The sequence below is a fragment of the Ambystoma mexicanum genome, chromosome 8, assembly GCF_040938575.1.
Source record: "Ambystoma mexicanum isolate Mex_15411 chromosome 8, UKY_AmexF1_1, whole genome shotgun sequence".
Lineage (NCBI taxonomy): Eukaryota > Metazoa > Chordata > Amphibia > Caudata > Ambystomatidae > Ambystoma > Ambystoma mexicanum.
In genome coordinates, this window is record NC_090929.1 from 7,997,819 (window position 1) to 8,013,809 (window position 15,991).

Sequence of the window (15,991 nt, forward strand, 5' to 3'; positions counted from 1 at the left end):
TAGAACTCCCATAACATGGATTCTAGTCTGTCTCTTGCGCTATTCCTCTCTCCTTCTGGGTGTGCGTCTCAGCACCAGCAATCCTTGGTACATGTCTCTGTTTCTCTCTCTGGACAGCGGTGCACCTCTCTCATGTGTTTTGCTGTCTCTCTCTCTCTTCTCTCCCTCTCTCCTTCCGGGTACATGTCTCTCTGTTTCTCTCTCTGGGCAGCAGTGCACCTCTCTCATGTGTTTTGCTGTCTCTCTCTTCTCTCCCTCTCTCCTTCCGGGTGCATGTCTCTCTGTTTCCCTCTCTGGGCAGCAGTGCACCTCTCATCATGTGTTTTGCTGTCTCTCTCTTCTCTCCCTCTCTCCTTCCGGGTACATGTCTCTCTGTTTCCCTGTCTGGGCAGCGGTGCACCTCTCTCATGTGTTTTGCTGTCTCTCTCTTCTCTCCCTCTCTCCTTCCGACTACATGTCTCTCTGTTTCTCTCTCTGGGCAGCGGTGCACCTCTCTCATGTGTTTTGCTGTCTCTCTCTTCTCTCCCCTTCCGGGTACATGTCTCTCTGTTCTCTCTCTGGGCAGCGGTGCACCTCTCTCATGTGTTTTGCTGTCTCTCTCTTCTCTCCCTCTCTCCTTCCGGTGCATGTCTCTCTGTTTCCCTCTCTGGGCAGCGGTGCACCTCTCTGATGTGTGTTGTTGTCTCTCTCTTCTCTCCCTCTCTCCTTCCGGGTGCATGTCTCTCTGTTTCCCTCTCTGGGCAGCAGTGCACCTCTCTCATGTGTTTTGCTGTCTCTCCCTCTCTGTGTGGCCTCAGATTTCAATGTCCTTTTCCGCCCCCAGGTGCCCTTCCTATGTGTGGCACCGACAGCCGAACTGAAGATCTACCAGAGCCCAGACTTTGCCAGCCTGTCAGACTCCATGGAAGCGGAAGTGAAGACCTATGCAGAGGTTAGTGCCCGCCACTGTCCTGTACATGGTGTGGCCATTGGACCTCTCGAGGGAGAGGGTTGGGCACAGCATGCACACAGAGTAAAATGAGGGCAATGGTGCTAGGTGGGAGGGGAGGGTGTGAACATTCAGGTGGCACTGGGTGGGGGTAACAGTGAGGTTTACCAAGGATCCAGGTTATCCAACCCCAGCAGCCGTCCTGAGGATGGCCATGTGTGAGATGTGCGCTCTGTGCATGCGGACTGCGCCTAATCTGGTGCCCTTTTCACTTCCTGCTCAGGTGACAGTGAGTGCGCCCCCTAGCAGTGGCTATGTGCGCCTCCAGGAGTGTTCGCTGACTCCCGGAAGTGAGAGGAGCCGCATCCTGATCGTGAGAGATGTCGCAGCCACGCCCACTGTGGAGCTCCTGCAGCCTTTAGAAGCAGACAGCACCGGGATGCGCTATCGCTTCAGCTTCACCTATCGTGTGGGCGCGGGGTTGCCCGCCTGCACCGGGGTCCTGATGTGTGAGCTGTGCCTGGAGCCCGAGCACCCCATCGTAAGGCTCTCTTTTTATCTCTTCAATCTAATTATGCGAGTGAGGTGTTGGGGTTCAGGTCACTCTAAAGAGAGTAGTGGGGGGGGTTCAATTATATTAAGTTAAAGTTTTTTTATAGTGTGCATTATCACCACCTGCGTGGTCCCTTGGCGCTCTGGTGGATCTGAAAAGCAAGAGGTTAAGGTGGTGTGGTAAATTAGTAGGACTGAGCGGGAGAAAAGAGCGAGAGAGCTGTGATGTGCTGTTGGCCTGTTCTGTTCGGTTTACACCATTCACTGATTTTAGGTGTGTATTTCGGTTGGTAGCCACCACGTGTGGTTGTGCAAGGCTGTGTGTGGTTTGTTTTGTTGTTGCTGTGTAGTGAAGTTCATGGGGATTGTTCTGCTGTAGATATATGGTTGTGTTTAGGTCATAGTTTGCAAGGTGTATGCAGAATGTTTTTTTTGTAGGGTTGGTCGATGCATGCTAATCTCCACAGTTCTATTTAGATGTGACACAAGGCTAATCCCTGCAATTCTATCTAAATGTGACACATGCTAATCTCTGCAATTCTATCTAGATGTGGCACAAGGCTAATTGCCACAATTCTATGTAGTTGTGAAACAAGGCTAATCTCCACAATTCTATTTAGATGTGACACAAGGCTAACCTCTGCAATTTTGGCTAGATGTGATGCATGCTAATCTCTGCAATTCTATCTAGACGTGATGCATGCTAATCTGCAATTCTATCTAGACGTGATGCAAGCTAATCTCTACAATTCTATTTAGATCTGACACAAAGCTAACCTCTGCAGTTTTGTCTAGATGGGGCGGATGCATTGTATTGTTGATTCCAGTGAATGCAGTGTGGGGTTTCACGATTGGTGTGGGGTGTGGGGTTTGGGGGTGGCTAGGCCGCTGCGGTAGTGCTAGACGGCACATGATGCTGGGGGTCCTCTTTACCCATAATTGCCTTTACTGAAAATCAAATGTGGCCAGCACCTGCAGCAATTAGTGGGTTACTTATGTTTTTCTATTTCTAATTTACAGAATTGCTCCAACAGTCAACTCATTCGAACATCCTTAGACCTGTCAATCACAAGCCAAAAGACTTCTGCTCAGGGTAAGTTTCATGCCATGGGTTATAATGGGATTGGTCTAGGTGTAATGCCCCTGGTCTGGATGTAATGCCCTTAGTCTAGGTGTAATGCCCCATGTCTGGGTGCAACGTCGTTAATCTGGGTGTAATGCCCCCGGTCTGGGTGTAATGCCCCTGGTTTGGGTGTAATGCCCCTGGTCTGGGTGTAATGCCCTTGGCCTGGGTGTAATGCCCCTGGTTTGGGTGTAATGCCCTTGGTCTGGGTGTAATGCCCCTGGCCTGGTTGTAATGCCCCTGGTCTGGGTGTAATGCCCTTAGTCTATGTGTAATGCCCCTGGGCTGGGTGCAATTCCCCTGGTCTGGGTGTAATACCCCTGGTGTGGGTGTAATGCCCCATTGCCTGGGTGTAATGCCCTTAGTCTAGGTTTAATGCCCCTGGTCTGGGTGTAATGCCCTTAGTCTGGGTGTAATGCCCCTAGTCTGGGTGTAATGCCCTTGGTCTGGGTGTAATGCCCTGGAGCTTAATGTAATGCCCCTGGTTTGGGTGTAATGCCCCTGGTCTGGGTGTAATGCCCTTAGTCTGGGTATAATGCCCCTGTCTGGGTGTAATGCCCTTAGTCTGGGTGTAATGCCCTTAGTCTGGGTGTAATGCCCCTGGTCTGGGTGTAATGCCCTTAGTCTGGGTGTAATGCCCTTGGTCTGGGTGTCATGCCCTTGGTCTAGGTGTAATGGCCTGGGTCTTGGTGTAATGCCCCTGGTCTGGGTGTAATGCCCTGGGTCTTGGTGTAATGCCTCTGGTCTGAGTGTAATGCCCCTGGTCTAGGTGTAATGCCTCTGGTCTGGGTGTAATGCCCTGGGTCTTGGTGTAATGCCCTGGCCTGGGTGTAATGTTAAATGTTAAAGGTATTTGTAGTGCGCACCGTCACCAACGGAGTTGGTCCCCAGGTGCCCTGGCAGATCTGCAGGTGAGAAGGCGGGATGGGTTAATAGTGTGAAGAGGGAGTAGGATAGTGAAAGGAGTTGTGTTCTGTTGGCAGCTTCATCTCGGTATACACCGCACGCTGAGCTTTGGTGCGAGTATCGGAGCGATGTCAGTCCTCGTGTGCTGTTGGTGTGGTTTATGTGTTGTTGCGGCGTGGTGAAGTGAATGCGGCTTGCGGTGCGAGAGGTGTTTGTGTTTGTTTTGTGAGTGAGATAAGTATGCAGAAAATTTGAGCTTTTTTGGTTAGTGGGTTATATGTTATGCAGCTAATCTTCACAGTGTGGCTGAATACCTATCTTTCAGGAGTCCTGTATGGTGAGAAAACAGCTAGATATGAGAGTCCCGTACATTGGGAGAGAGGCCCAAGCCCAATTGAGTATAATACCATATTTCACTGGATTTCAGAAACAGTTGAGTAGTTCAGTGCAATCCTAAAACACAGTCGGATTAGTGGGTCCGTGCTGTATAGGGAGAGAGAGGCCTACGCCCGACAGGAATGGAGTTTTTTTTTACTGCAATGCACTCCCAATTCTATTCTAATGAACTCTGTATAGTCTTGTATTCTAATGAACTATGTATAGTGGGCTGGGTTGTCTATTCTCCTCCTTAGGTGTCGGAGCAGGAGTTGTGGTCTCCTCTTTCCTTACTATCTATGTGAATATGTCTGCCGGAGCTTCGGGTGTGCTACAGGCCAGGAAGCTGTGGATGAGTCGTCTGAGTGCTTTCGTCTTGGTATGAGTATGTGTTCAGTCTTTAGTGTCCTCCTTTTGTGGCTATTTCTCATAATGTCTTATGGTTTGTCGTGGGATGCATTCCTTGGGTTCTTTTCATGTCTGTTTTTTTGGTGGCAACCAAGATTGGTATCTTTCTTCATGATTGTTTAGTGGTGTGGGCGTTCTAGGTGTTGTAGTTCCGCAGAAAGGAGACAGGATTTGAGCAGTTTCCTGAATAGTAGGTGGTTTCTTGTGTTCCGTATGTTCTTTGGTAAGTCATTCCAAGTTTTTGGGTTCCTAGTGAGAGAAAGAGGATCCTCAGAGTTTTCTTCTGTTGGAGGGTTTTGGTTCCAGGCGGATGTCGTTGCTTGATCTGAGCGTTCTTGTCGGCTGGTGTAGGCGTAGTTTATCTCTCAGAAATATATGCGCCTTGTTTGTGTAATTCCCTTGGGCTAGGTGTAATGCCCTTGGTTTGGGTGTAATGCCCCAGGACTGGGTGTAATGCGCCTGGTCTAGGTGTAATGCCCCTGGTTTGAGTGTAATGCCTTTGTTCTGGGTGTAATGCCCCTGGTCTTGGTGTAATGCCCTTGTTCTGGGTGTAATGCCCTTGGTCTCGGTGTAATGCCCCTGATCTGGGTGTAATGCCCCTGTCTGTGTGTAATTCCCTTGTTCTGTGTGTAATGCCCCTAGTCTGGGTGTAATGCCCCTAGTCAGGGTGTAATGCCCCGTGTCTGGGTGTAATGTGCCTGGTCTAGGTGGAATGCCCCTGGTTTGGGTGGAATAGCCTTGGCTTGGGTGTAATGCCCCTGGTCTGGGTATAATGCCTTTGGTCTAGGTGTAATGCCCCTGGTCTGGGTGTAATGCCCCTGGTCTGGGTTGAATGCCCTTGGCATGGGTGTAATGCCCCTGGTTTGTGTGGAATATCCCTGGTTTGGGTGTAGTGCCCCTAGTCTGGGTATAATGCCTTTGGTCTAGGTGTAATGCCCCTGGTCTGGGTGTAATTCCCCTAGTCTGGGTGCAATACCCCTGGTCTGGGTGTAATGCCCCTGGTTTTGGTGGAATATCCTTGGTTTGGGTGTAATGCCCCTGGTCTGGGTGTAATGCCCTTGGTCTATGTGTAATGCCCCTGGTCTGGGTGTAATGCCCTTGTTCTGGGTGTAATGCCCCTAGTCTGGGTGTGCTGCCCTTGTTCTAGGTGTAATGCCCCTGGTCTGGGTGTAATCAGTGGCGTCGCTAGGGGAGGTCTGGGGGGGCCAGGCCCCCCCCTGTGAAACCATGTGCCCCCCCTTGTTCCCCCCTGACTAAGAGGAGCAGTGACCATGTTCTCCCCTTACATTTGTCTGTGCCCCTCCTACTTTGCCTTTGGCCCCCTCTGTGCCCCTCCTAAATTTGATTCCTGGCGATGCCACTGGGTGTAATGTCCCTGGTTTGGGTGGAATGTCCTTATTCCTGCCCGGTGTTGTGGAGGTCGGTGAGAGCTGATCATGGCTTTAAAGGTAGCTCGTCGGCTGATAGGGAGGCAGTGTAGCATTCTGAGTGCAGCCTAATATGATCTCTAGGTGAGAGTCGGATGAGCAGGAGGGCCGCAGCGTTTTGGATTCTTTGGCGTTCCCCGAGTTGGAACGCTGGTACATCTAGATAAAGGCAGTTTGCATAGTCCAAGAGGAAGAGGCTGGCAGAGATTTGGTGTGTGGAGGTGAGGTAACGTAAGGGAAGATTTCCCTGAGGATGCATAGGTGGAAGAAGCAGGTTCTGGACGCGGAGTTGATGTGCTGGGAAAAGGGATAGATTTGAGTCCAGTGCGCATCCTAGGTTTTCCACAGGTGATTTTGGGGAATCCTGTTAGGTTTAGATTAGTCATTTCATGTAGATTTGAGTTGGTTGCGAGGTTTTGTTCAAAGTAGATGTTTGGTTTGCAATGAAGGTTTCTGCTCGTAGGCTTGGAGGACATGTTTGCTTTGGGGGAAAGGAGTCAGATCAGTCATGTAGAAGAGATCTTGTTTTCTCTAGTTGAAAACACGTGTTGTCTGCAGTATTTAGATTGTTCCTGCGCATTGGTGCAGGGTACTTGTCCGCTTTGGTTTATAGCTGTTAACTTTGATTCTGATTTGCAATCCCCTTTGGTTTAGAGTACTTATTTACTTTGGTATAGAGTACTTATTTACTTTAGCTTGGAGCCCACATTTATTTTGATTTAGAGGACTCATTTGTTTTGCTTTAGAATACTCCTGCACTTTGGTGTAAAGTACTCATTACTTTGGTTTAGAGTTCTAATATATTTTGGGTTACATTACACATTCACTTTGGTGTAGAGTAAGCAATTGTTTTGGTCTAGAGTACTCATGTTCAGAATACCTTTGTGTATCATACTAATGTGGTTTGTGTAAAATACTCATGCACTTTGGTTTGGAGTACTAATGTACCTTCATGTAGGGTGTTCATGCACTTTGATGTAAAGTATTTGTTACTTTGCTTAAGAGTACTAATTAATTTTAATTTAGAGTACTCATTTGCTTTAATTTAGAGTACTCGTCCACTTTGGTATAGAGTACTCCTTTTCTTTGGTGTAGACACTCCTGTTTACAGTAGGTAGCCATGCAGTACCAATTTGCATTGGTGTAGAGTACTGCTGCTCTTTCATGCAGAGTACTCATATACTTTGTTGTAGTGTAATACTACACTTTGGTGTAGAAAACTCATTCACTTTGATGCAAAGTACTAATAAACGTTGCTGTAGACTACTCATGCACTTTGTTGTAAAGTACTCTTTGTTTGGTTTAGTGTACTCTAAAAGTTTGTGTAGAGGTCTAATTTTCTTTTTGTTTAGTATTTATCTTTGGAGTGCTTATGCACTTTGATGTAGAGTACTCATTTGCTTTGATGCAGGGGTATCATTTGTGTTGGTGAAGAGTATTCAATCAATTTGGCATAGAGCACCAATGTTTAGAGTAGATTCCCCTTGATTTCGAGTACTCATTCACTTTGGTGTACAATATTCATGTGCTGTCATGTAGAGTACTTATACACTTTAGTGTAGAGTACTTGTATGCTTTGTGTAGAGTACTCATTTTTATTGGCATAGAGTACTTGTTTGCTTTGATGAAGAATGTGGAATTGCTGTGGTGTGGAGTACTCATATTTTAAGTACTTATTCACTTAGATGTAGAGCACACATACGTTTGGTATAGAGCACTGGTGTGCATTGGGGCAGAGTACTTTGGATTAGACTGCTCATTTCCTTTGGTTTTAAATACTCCTATTTATAGTACTCACTTTGATGGGGAGATCTTTTTTGCCTTGCTGCAGAGGATCCAATCACTTTGGTATAGCGCATTCAATCGATTCAGTGTAGATTAGAGTAGTTATTACTTTGGTGTAGAGTACTTGGGCTTACATGTACAGTACTTGTACTATTTATGAGTAGAGCACCCACATACTTTGGTATAGAACACTCATTGGCTTTGGTGTAGATTCATCAATACATTTAGTGCTCATTACTCGTATACTTTAGCATAGAGTACTCATGTGCTTTGGGGAGGAGTACTCATTCACATTTGTGTAGAGTATTCAATCACTTTGGTGTAGATTACTCAATACATCTGATGTTGAGTACTTGTATACTTTTGCATAAAGTGTGACTTGAGGAGGAGTACTCATTCACATTTGTGTAGAGTATTCAATAACTTTGATGTAGAGTACTCATTGGCTTTGGTGTAAATTACTCAGTACATTTAGTTCTGAGTACTCGTATACTTTTGCCTAGAGCATGTATGTGCTTTGGGGAGGAGTGTGCTATACATTTAGTGCTGAGTACTCGTATACTTTGGCCTAGAGTACTCATGTGCTTTGGAGAGGAGTACTCATTCATGTTTGTGTAGAGTATTCGATCGTTTTGATGGAGCGTACTTAATACATTTAATGCTGAGTACTTGTATAATTTGGCCTAGAGTACACGTGTGCTTTAGGGAGGAGTACTCATTCACATTTGTGTAGAGTATTCATTCACCTTCGTGTAGAGTGTGCAATACAGTTAGTGCTGAGTACTCATATACTTTGACCTAGAGTACTCATGTGCTTTGGGGAGGAGTACTCATTCACATTTGTGTAGAGTATTCATTCACTTTGGTGTAGAGTGTGCAATACATTTAGTACTGAGTACTCATATAATTTGGCCTAGAGTACTCATGTTCTTTGGGGAGGAGTACTCATTCACGTTTGTGTAGAGTATTCAGTCACTTTGGTGTAGAGTGTGCAATACATTTAGTGCTGAGCACTCATATATTTTGGCCTAGAGTACTCATGTGCTTTGGGGAGGAGTGCGCAATACATTTAGAGCTGAGTAGTCGTATGCTTTTGCCTAGAGCATGCATGTGCTTTGAGGAGGAGTGTGCAATACATTTAGTACTGAGTACTCGTATACTTTGGCCTAGAGTACTCATGTTCTTTGGGGAGGAGTACTCATTCACGTTTTTGTAGAGTATTCAGTCACTTTGGTGTAGAGTGTGCAATACATTTAGTGCTGAGTACTCATATATTTTGGCCTAGAGTACTCATGTGCTTTGGGGAGGAGTGCGCAATGCATTTAGAGCTGAGTAGTCGTATGCTTTTGCCTAGAGTACTCATGTTCTTTGGGGAGGAGTACTCATTCACATTTGTGTAGAGTATTCAATCACTTTGGTGTAGAGTACTCAATACATTTAGTGGGAGTACTTGTATACTATGGCCTAGAGTACTCATTTGCTTTAGGGAGGGGTACTTATTCACATTTGTGTAGAGTATTGAATCACTTTGGTGTAGATTACTCAATACATTTAGTGCAGATTACTCATATACTTTTGCCTAAAGTACTCATGTGCTATGTGGAGGAGTACTCATTCACATTTGCGTAGAGTTTTCAATCACTTTGGTGTAGAGTACTCAATATATCTAGTGCTGAGTACTCATATACTTTGGCCTAGAGTACTCATGTGCTTTGGGGAGGAGTGCGCAATACATTTAGTGTTGAGTACTCGTATACTTTTGCCTAGAGCACGTATGTGCTTTGGGGGGAGTACTCATTCACGTTTGTGTAGAATATTCAATCACTTTGGCAGAGCGTACTCAATACATTTAATGCTGAGTACTCATATAATTTGGCCTAGAGTACTCATGTGCTTTGAGGAGGAGTCTTCATTTACATATGTGTAGAGTATTCAATCATTTTGGTGTAGAGTACTCAATACATTTAGTGCCGAGTACTTATATACTTTGGCCTAGAGTACTCATTTGCTTTGGGCAGGAGTACCTATTCACATTTATGTAGAGTATTCAATCACTTTGGTTTAGAGTACTCAATATATTTAGTGCTGAGTACTCATATACTTTGGCCTACAGTACTCATTTTCTTTGGGGAGGAGTGTGATACATTTAGTGCTGAGTACTCGTATACTTTTGCCTAGATCATGTATGTGCTTTGGGGAGGAGCACTCATTCATGTTTGTGTAGAGTATTCGATCACTTTGGTGGAGCGTACTCAATACATTTAATGCTGAGTAGTCATATAATTTGGCCTAGAGTACTCATGTGCTTTGGGGAGGAGTACTCATTCACATTTGTGAAGAGTATTTATTCACTTTGGTGTAGAGTGTGCAATACATTTAGTGCTGAGTACTCGTATATTTTTGCCTAGAGTACTCATGTGCTTTGGGCAGGAGTACTCATTCAGATTTGTGTAGAGCATTTAGTCACTTTGCTGCAGAGTACTCAATACATTTAATGCTGAGTACTCATACAATTTGGCCTAGAAGACTCATGTGCTTTGGGGAGGAGTACTCATTCACATTTTTTGGTGTAGAGTACACCATACATGTTATGCTGAGTACTCGTATACATTGGCCTAGAGTACTCATGTGCTTTGGGCAGGAGTACTTGTTGAGATTTGTGTAGAGTATTCAATCACATTGGTGTAAAATACTCAATACATTTAGTGCCGAGTACTCATATACTTTGGCCTAGAGTACTCATGTGCTTTGGGGAGGAGTACTCATTCACATTTGTGTAGAGTATGGAATCACTTTGGTGTAGAGTACTCATTGGCTTTGATGTAGATTACTCAATACATTTAGTGCTGAGTAATCATATACTTTGGCCTAGAGTACTCATGTGCTTTGGGCAGGAGTACTCGTTCAGATTTGTGTAGAGTATTCGATCACTTTGGTGTAGAGTGTGCAATACATTTAGTGCTGAGTACTCCTATACTTTGGCCTAGAGTACTCATGTGCTTTGGCCAGGATACTGGTTCAGATTTGTGTAGAGTATCCAATCACTTTGGTGTACAGTGTGCAGTACATTTAGTGCTGAGTACTCGTATACTTTGGCCTAGAATACTCGGGTGCTTTGGGCAGGAGTACACATTCAGATTTGTGTAGAGTATTCAATCACTTTGGTGTAGCGTGTGCAATACATTTAGTGCCGAGTACTTCTATACTTTGGCCTAGAGTTCTCATGTGCTTTGGGGAGGAGTACTGGTTTAGATTTGTGTAGAGTATTCGATCACTTTTGTGTAGAGTGTCCAATATGTTTAGTGCCAAGTATTTGCATACTTTGGCCTAGAGTACTCATGTGCTTTGGGCAGGAGTACTGGTTCAGATTTGTGCAGAGTATTCGATCCCTTTGGCGTAGAGTGTACAATACATTTAGTGCTGAGTACTCGTATACTTGGGCCTAGAGTACTCATGTGCTTTGGGAGGAGTACTGGTTCAGATTTGTGTAGAGTATTTGATCACTTTGGTGTAGCGTGTGCTATACATTTAGTGCCGAGTACTCGTATACTTTGGCCTAGAGTACTCATGTGCTTTGGGCAGGAATACTGGTTTAGATTTGTGTAGAGTATTTGATCACTTTTGTGTAGAGTGTCCAATACGTTTACTGCCGAGTACTTGTATACTTTGGCCTAGAGTACTCGGGTGCTTTGGCCAGGAGTACTGGTTCAGATTTGTGTAGAGTATTCGATCACTTTGGTGTAGAGTGTGCAATACATTTAGTGCCGAGTACTCGTATACTTTGGCCTAGAGTACTTGGGTGCTTTGGCCAGGAGTACTGGTTCAGATTTGTGCAGAGTATTCGATCACTTTGGTGTAGAGTGTGCAATACATTTAGTGCCAAGTATTTGTATACTTTGGCCTAGAGTACTCATGTGCTTTGGGCAGGAGTACTGGTTCACATTTGTGTAGAGTATTCGATCACTTTGGTGTAGAGTGTGCAATACATTTAGTGCTGAGTACTCGTATACTTGGGCCTAGAGTACTCATGTGCTTTGGGCAGGAGTACTGGTTCAGATTTGTGTAGAGTATTCGATCACTTTGGTGTAGAGTGTGCAATACATTTAGTGCTGAGTACTCGTATACTTTGGCCTAGAGTACTCATGTGCTTTGGGTAGGAGTACTGGTTCAGATTTGTGTAGAGTATTTGATCACTTTGGTGTAGCGTGTGCAATACATTTAGTGATGAGTACTCGTATACTTTGGCCTAGAATACTCATGTGCTTTGGGCAGGAGTACTGGTTTAGATTTGTCTAGAGTATTCAATCACTTTTGTGTAGAGTGTCCAATACGTTTAGTGACGAGTACTTGTATACTTTGGCCTAGAGTACTCGGGTGCTTTGGCCAGGAGTACTGGTTCAGATTTGTGTAGAGTATTCGATCACTTTGGTGTAGCGTGTGCAATACATTTAGTGCTGAGTACTCGTATACTTTGGCCTAGAGTACTCATGTGCTTTGGGCAGGAGTACTGGTGTAGATTTGTGTAGAGTATTCGATCACATTTGTGTAGAGTGTCCAATACGTTTAGTGACGAGTACTTCTATACTTTGGCCTAGAGTACTCGGGTGCTTTGGCCAGGAGTACTGGTTCAGATTTGTGTAGAGTATTCGATCACTTTGGTGTAGCATGTGCAATACATTTAGTGCTGAGTACTCGTATACTTTGGCCTAGAGTACTCATGTGCTTTGGGCAGGAGTACTGGTGTAGATTTGTGTAGAGTATTCGATCACTTTTGTGTAGAGTGTCCAATATGTTTAGTTCCGAGTACTTGTATACTTTGGACTAGAGTACTCGGGTACTTTGGCCAGGAGTACTGGTTTAGATTTGTGTAGAGTATTTGATTACTTTGATGTAGAGTGTACAATACATTTAGTGCCGAGTACTCGTATACTTTAGCCTAGAGTACTTTGATGCTTTAGCCAGGAGTACTGGTTCAGATTTGTACAGAGTATTCTATCACTTTGGTGTAGAGTGTGTAATACATTTAGTGCCAAGTATTTGTATACTTTGGCCTAGAGTACTCATGTGCTTTGGGCAGGAGTACTGGTTCACATTTGGTTAGAGTATTCGATCACTTTGGTGTAGAGTGTGCAATACATTTAGTGCTGAGTACTCGTATACTTTTGCCTAGAGTACTCGGGTGCTTTGGGCAGGAGTACTCATTCAGATTTGTGTAGAGTATTCAATCACTTTGGTGTAGCGTGTGCAATACATTTAGTGCCGAGTACTTCTATACTTTGGCCTAGAGTACTCATGTGCTTTGGGGAGGAGTACTGGTTTAGATTTGTGTAGAGAATTCGATCACTTTTGTGTAGAGTGTCCAATATGTTTAGTGTCAAGTATTTGTATACTTTGGCCTAGAGTACTCATGTGCTTTGGCCAGGAGTACTGGTTTAGATTTGTGTAGAGTGTTAGATTACTTTGGTGTAGAATGTGCAATACATTTAGTGCCGAGTACTCGTATACTTTACCCTAGAGTACTTGGGTGCTTTAGCCAGGAGTACTGGTTCAGATTTGTACAGAGTATTTGATCACTTTGGTGTAGAGTGTGCAATACATTTTTATTGCCAAGTATTTGTATACTTTGGCCTAGAGTACTCATGTGCTTTGGGCAGGAGTACTGGTTCACATTTGTGTAGAGTATTCGATCACTTTGGTGTAGAGTGTGCAATACATTTAGTGCCGAGTACTCATATACTTTGGCCTAGAGTACTTGGGTGCTTTGGCCAGGAGTACTGCTTCAGATTTGTGCAGAGTATTCAATCACTTTGGTGTAGAGTGTGCAATACATTTAGTGCCAAGTATTTGCATACTTTGGCCTAGAGTACTCATGTGGTTTGGGCAGGAGTACTGGTTCAGATTTGTGTAGAGTATTCGATCACTTTGGTGTAGAGTGTGCAATACATTTAGTGCAGAGTACTCGTATACTTGGGCCTAGAGTACTCATGTGCTTTGGGAGGAGTACTGGTTCAGTTTTGTGTAGAGTATTCAATCACTTTGGTGTAGCGTGTGCAATACATTTAGTGCCGAGTACTCGTATACTTTGGCCTAGAGTACTCATGTGCTTTGGGCAGGAGTACTGGTGTAGATTTGTGTAGAGTATTCAATCACTTTTGTGTAGCGTGTGTAATACATTTAGTGCCGAGTACTCGTATACTTTGGCCTAGAGTACTCATGTGCTTTGGGCAGGAGTACTGGTGTAGATTTGTGTAGAGTATTCGATCACTTTTGTGTAGAGTGTCCAATATGTTTAGTTCCGAGTACTTGTATACTTTGGCCTAGAGTACTCGGGTACTTTGGCCAGGAATACTGGTTTAGATTTGTGTAGAGTATTTGATTACTTTGGTGTAGAGTGTGCAATACATTTAGTGCTGAGTACTCGTATACTTTAGCCTAGAGTACTTGGGTGCTTTAGCCAGGAGTACTGGTTCAGATTTGTGCAGAGTATTCGATCACTTTAGTGTAGAGTGTGCAATACATTTAGTGCCGAGTACTTGTATACTTTGGCCTAGAGTACTCATGTGCTTTGGGGAGGAGTACTGGTTTAGATTCGTGTAGAGTATTCAATCACTTTGGTGTAGAGTGTGCAATACATTTAGTGCTGAGTACTTGTATACTTTGGCTTAGAGTACTTGGGTGCTTTGGCAAGGAGTACTGCTTCAGATTTGTGCAGAGTATTCGATCACTTTGGTGTAGGTTGTGCAATACATTTAGTGCCGAGTACTTCTATACTTTGGCCTAGAGTACTCATGTGCTTTGGGGAGGAGTACTGGTTTAGATTTGTTTAGAGTATTCGTTCACTTTGGTCTAGAGTGTGCAATACATTAAGTGCCGAGTACTTGTATATTTTGGCCTAGAGTACTCAGGTGCTTTGGGAAGGAGTACTCATTCAGATTTGTGTAGAGTATTCAATCACTTTGGTGTAGTGTGTGCAATACATTTAGTGCTGAGTACTCGTATACTTTGGCCTAGAGTACTCATGTGCTTTGGGGAGGAGTACTGGTTTAATTTTGTGTAGAGTATTCGATCACTTTTGTGTAGAGTGTCCAATACATTTAGTGCCGAGAACTTGTATACTTTGGCCTAGAGTACTCTGGTGCTTTGGCCAGGAGTACTGGTTCAGATTTGTGTAGAGTATTCGATCACTTTGGTACAGAGTGTGCAATACATTTAGTGCCGAGTACTTGTATACTTTGGCCTAGAGTACTTGGGTGCTTTGGCCAGGAGTACTGGTTCAGATTTGTGCAGAGTATTCGATCACCTTGGTGTAGATTGTGCAATACATTTAGTGCCGAGTGTTTGTATACTTTGGCCTAGAGTACTTGGGTGCTTTGGCCAGGAGTACTGGTTCAGATTTGTGCAGAGTATTTGATCACCTTGGTGTAGATTGTGCAATACATTTAGTGCCAAGTATTTGTATACTTTGGCCTAGAGTACTCGGGCGCTTTGGCCAGGAGTACTGGTTCAGATTTGTTTAGAGTATTTGATCACTTTGGTCTAGAGTGTGCAATACATTTAGTGCCGAGTACTCGTATACTTTGGCCTAGAGTACTCATGTGCTTTGGGGAGGGGTACTGGTTTAGATTTGTGTAGAGTATTCGATCACTTTTGTGTAGAGTGTCCAATACATTTAGTGCCGAGTACTTGTATACTTTGGCCTAGAGTACTCTGGTGCTTTGGCCAGGAGTACTGGTTCAGATTTGTGTAGAGTATTCGATCACTTTGGTGTAGATTGTGCAATACATTTAGTGCCGAGTATTTGTATACTTTGGCCTAGAGTACTCGGGTGCTTTGGCCAGGAGTACTGGTTCAGATTTGTTTAGAGTATTCGATCACTTTGGTGTAGAGTGTGCAATACATTTAGTGCCGAGTACTTGTATACTTTGGCCTAGAGTACTCTGGTGCTTTGGCCAGGAGTACTGGTTCAGATTTGTGCAGAGTATTCGATCACTTTGGTGTAGATTGTGCAATACATTTAGTGCTGAGTACTTGTATACTTTGGCCTAGAGTACTTGGGTGCTTTGGCCAGGAGTACTGGTTCAGATTTGTGCAGAGTATTCGATCACTTTGGTGTAGATTGTGCAATACATTTAGTGCCGAGTATTTGTATACTTTGGCCTAGAGTACTCGGGCGCTTTGGCCAGGAGTACTGGTTCAGATTTGTTTAGAGTATTCGATCACTTTGGTCTAGAGTGTGCAATACATTAAGTGCCGAGTACTTGTATATTTTGGCCTAGAGTACTCAGGTGCTTTGGGCAGGAGTACTCATTCAGATTTGTGTAGAGTATTCAATCACTTTGGTGTAGTGTGTGCAATACATTTAGTGCCAAGTACTCGTATACTTTGGCCTAGAGTACTCATGTGCTTTGGGGAGGAGTACTGGTTTAGATTTGTGTAGAGTATTTGAGCACTTTTGTGTAGAGTGTCCAATACATTTAGTGCCGAGTA

The 15,991-nt window shown here is 44.2% G+C and overlaps 1 protein-coding gene across 1 annotated transcript in view; it reads left to right on the top strand.

The window, feature by feature from the left end:
- ENG (endoglin) overlaps nt 1–15,991 on the top strand; it is a 286,341-nt gene that overhangs the window by 237,673 nt on the left and 32,677 nt on the right. The window contains exons 11-13 of the mRNA XM_069609121.1: nt 824–931; nt 1,212–1,469; nt 2,501–2,573. Of these exons, the coding sequence (XP_069465222.1) occupies nt 824–931; nt 1,212–1,469; nt 2,501–2,573 (439 nt within the window). The remainder of the gene's footprint in view (nt 1–823; nt 932–1,211; nt 1,470–2,500; nt 2,574–15,991) is intronic.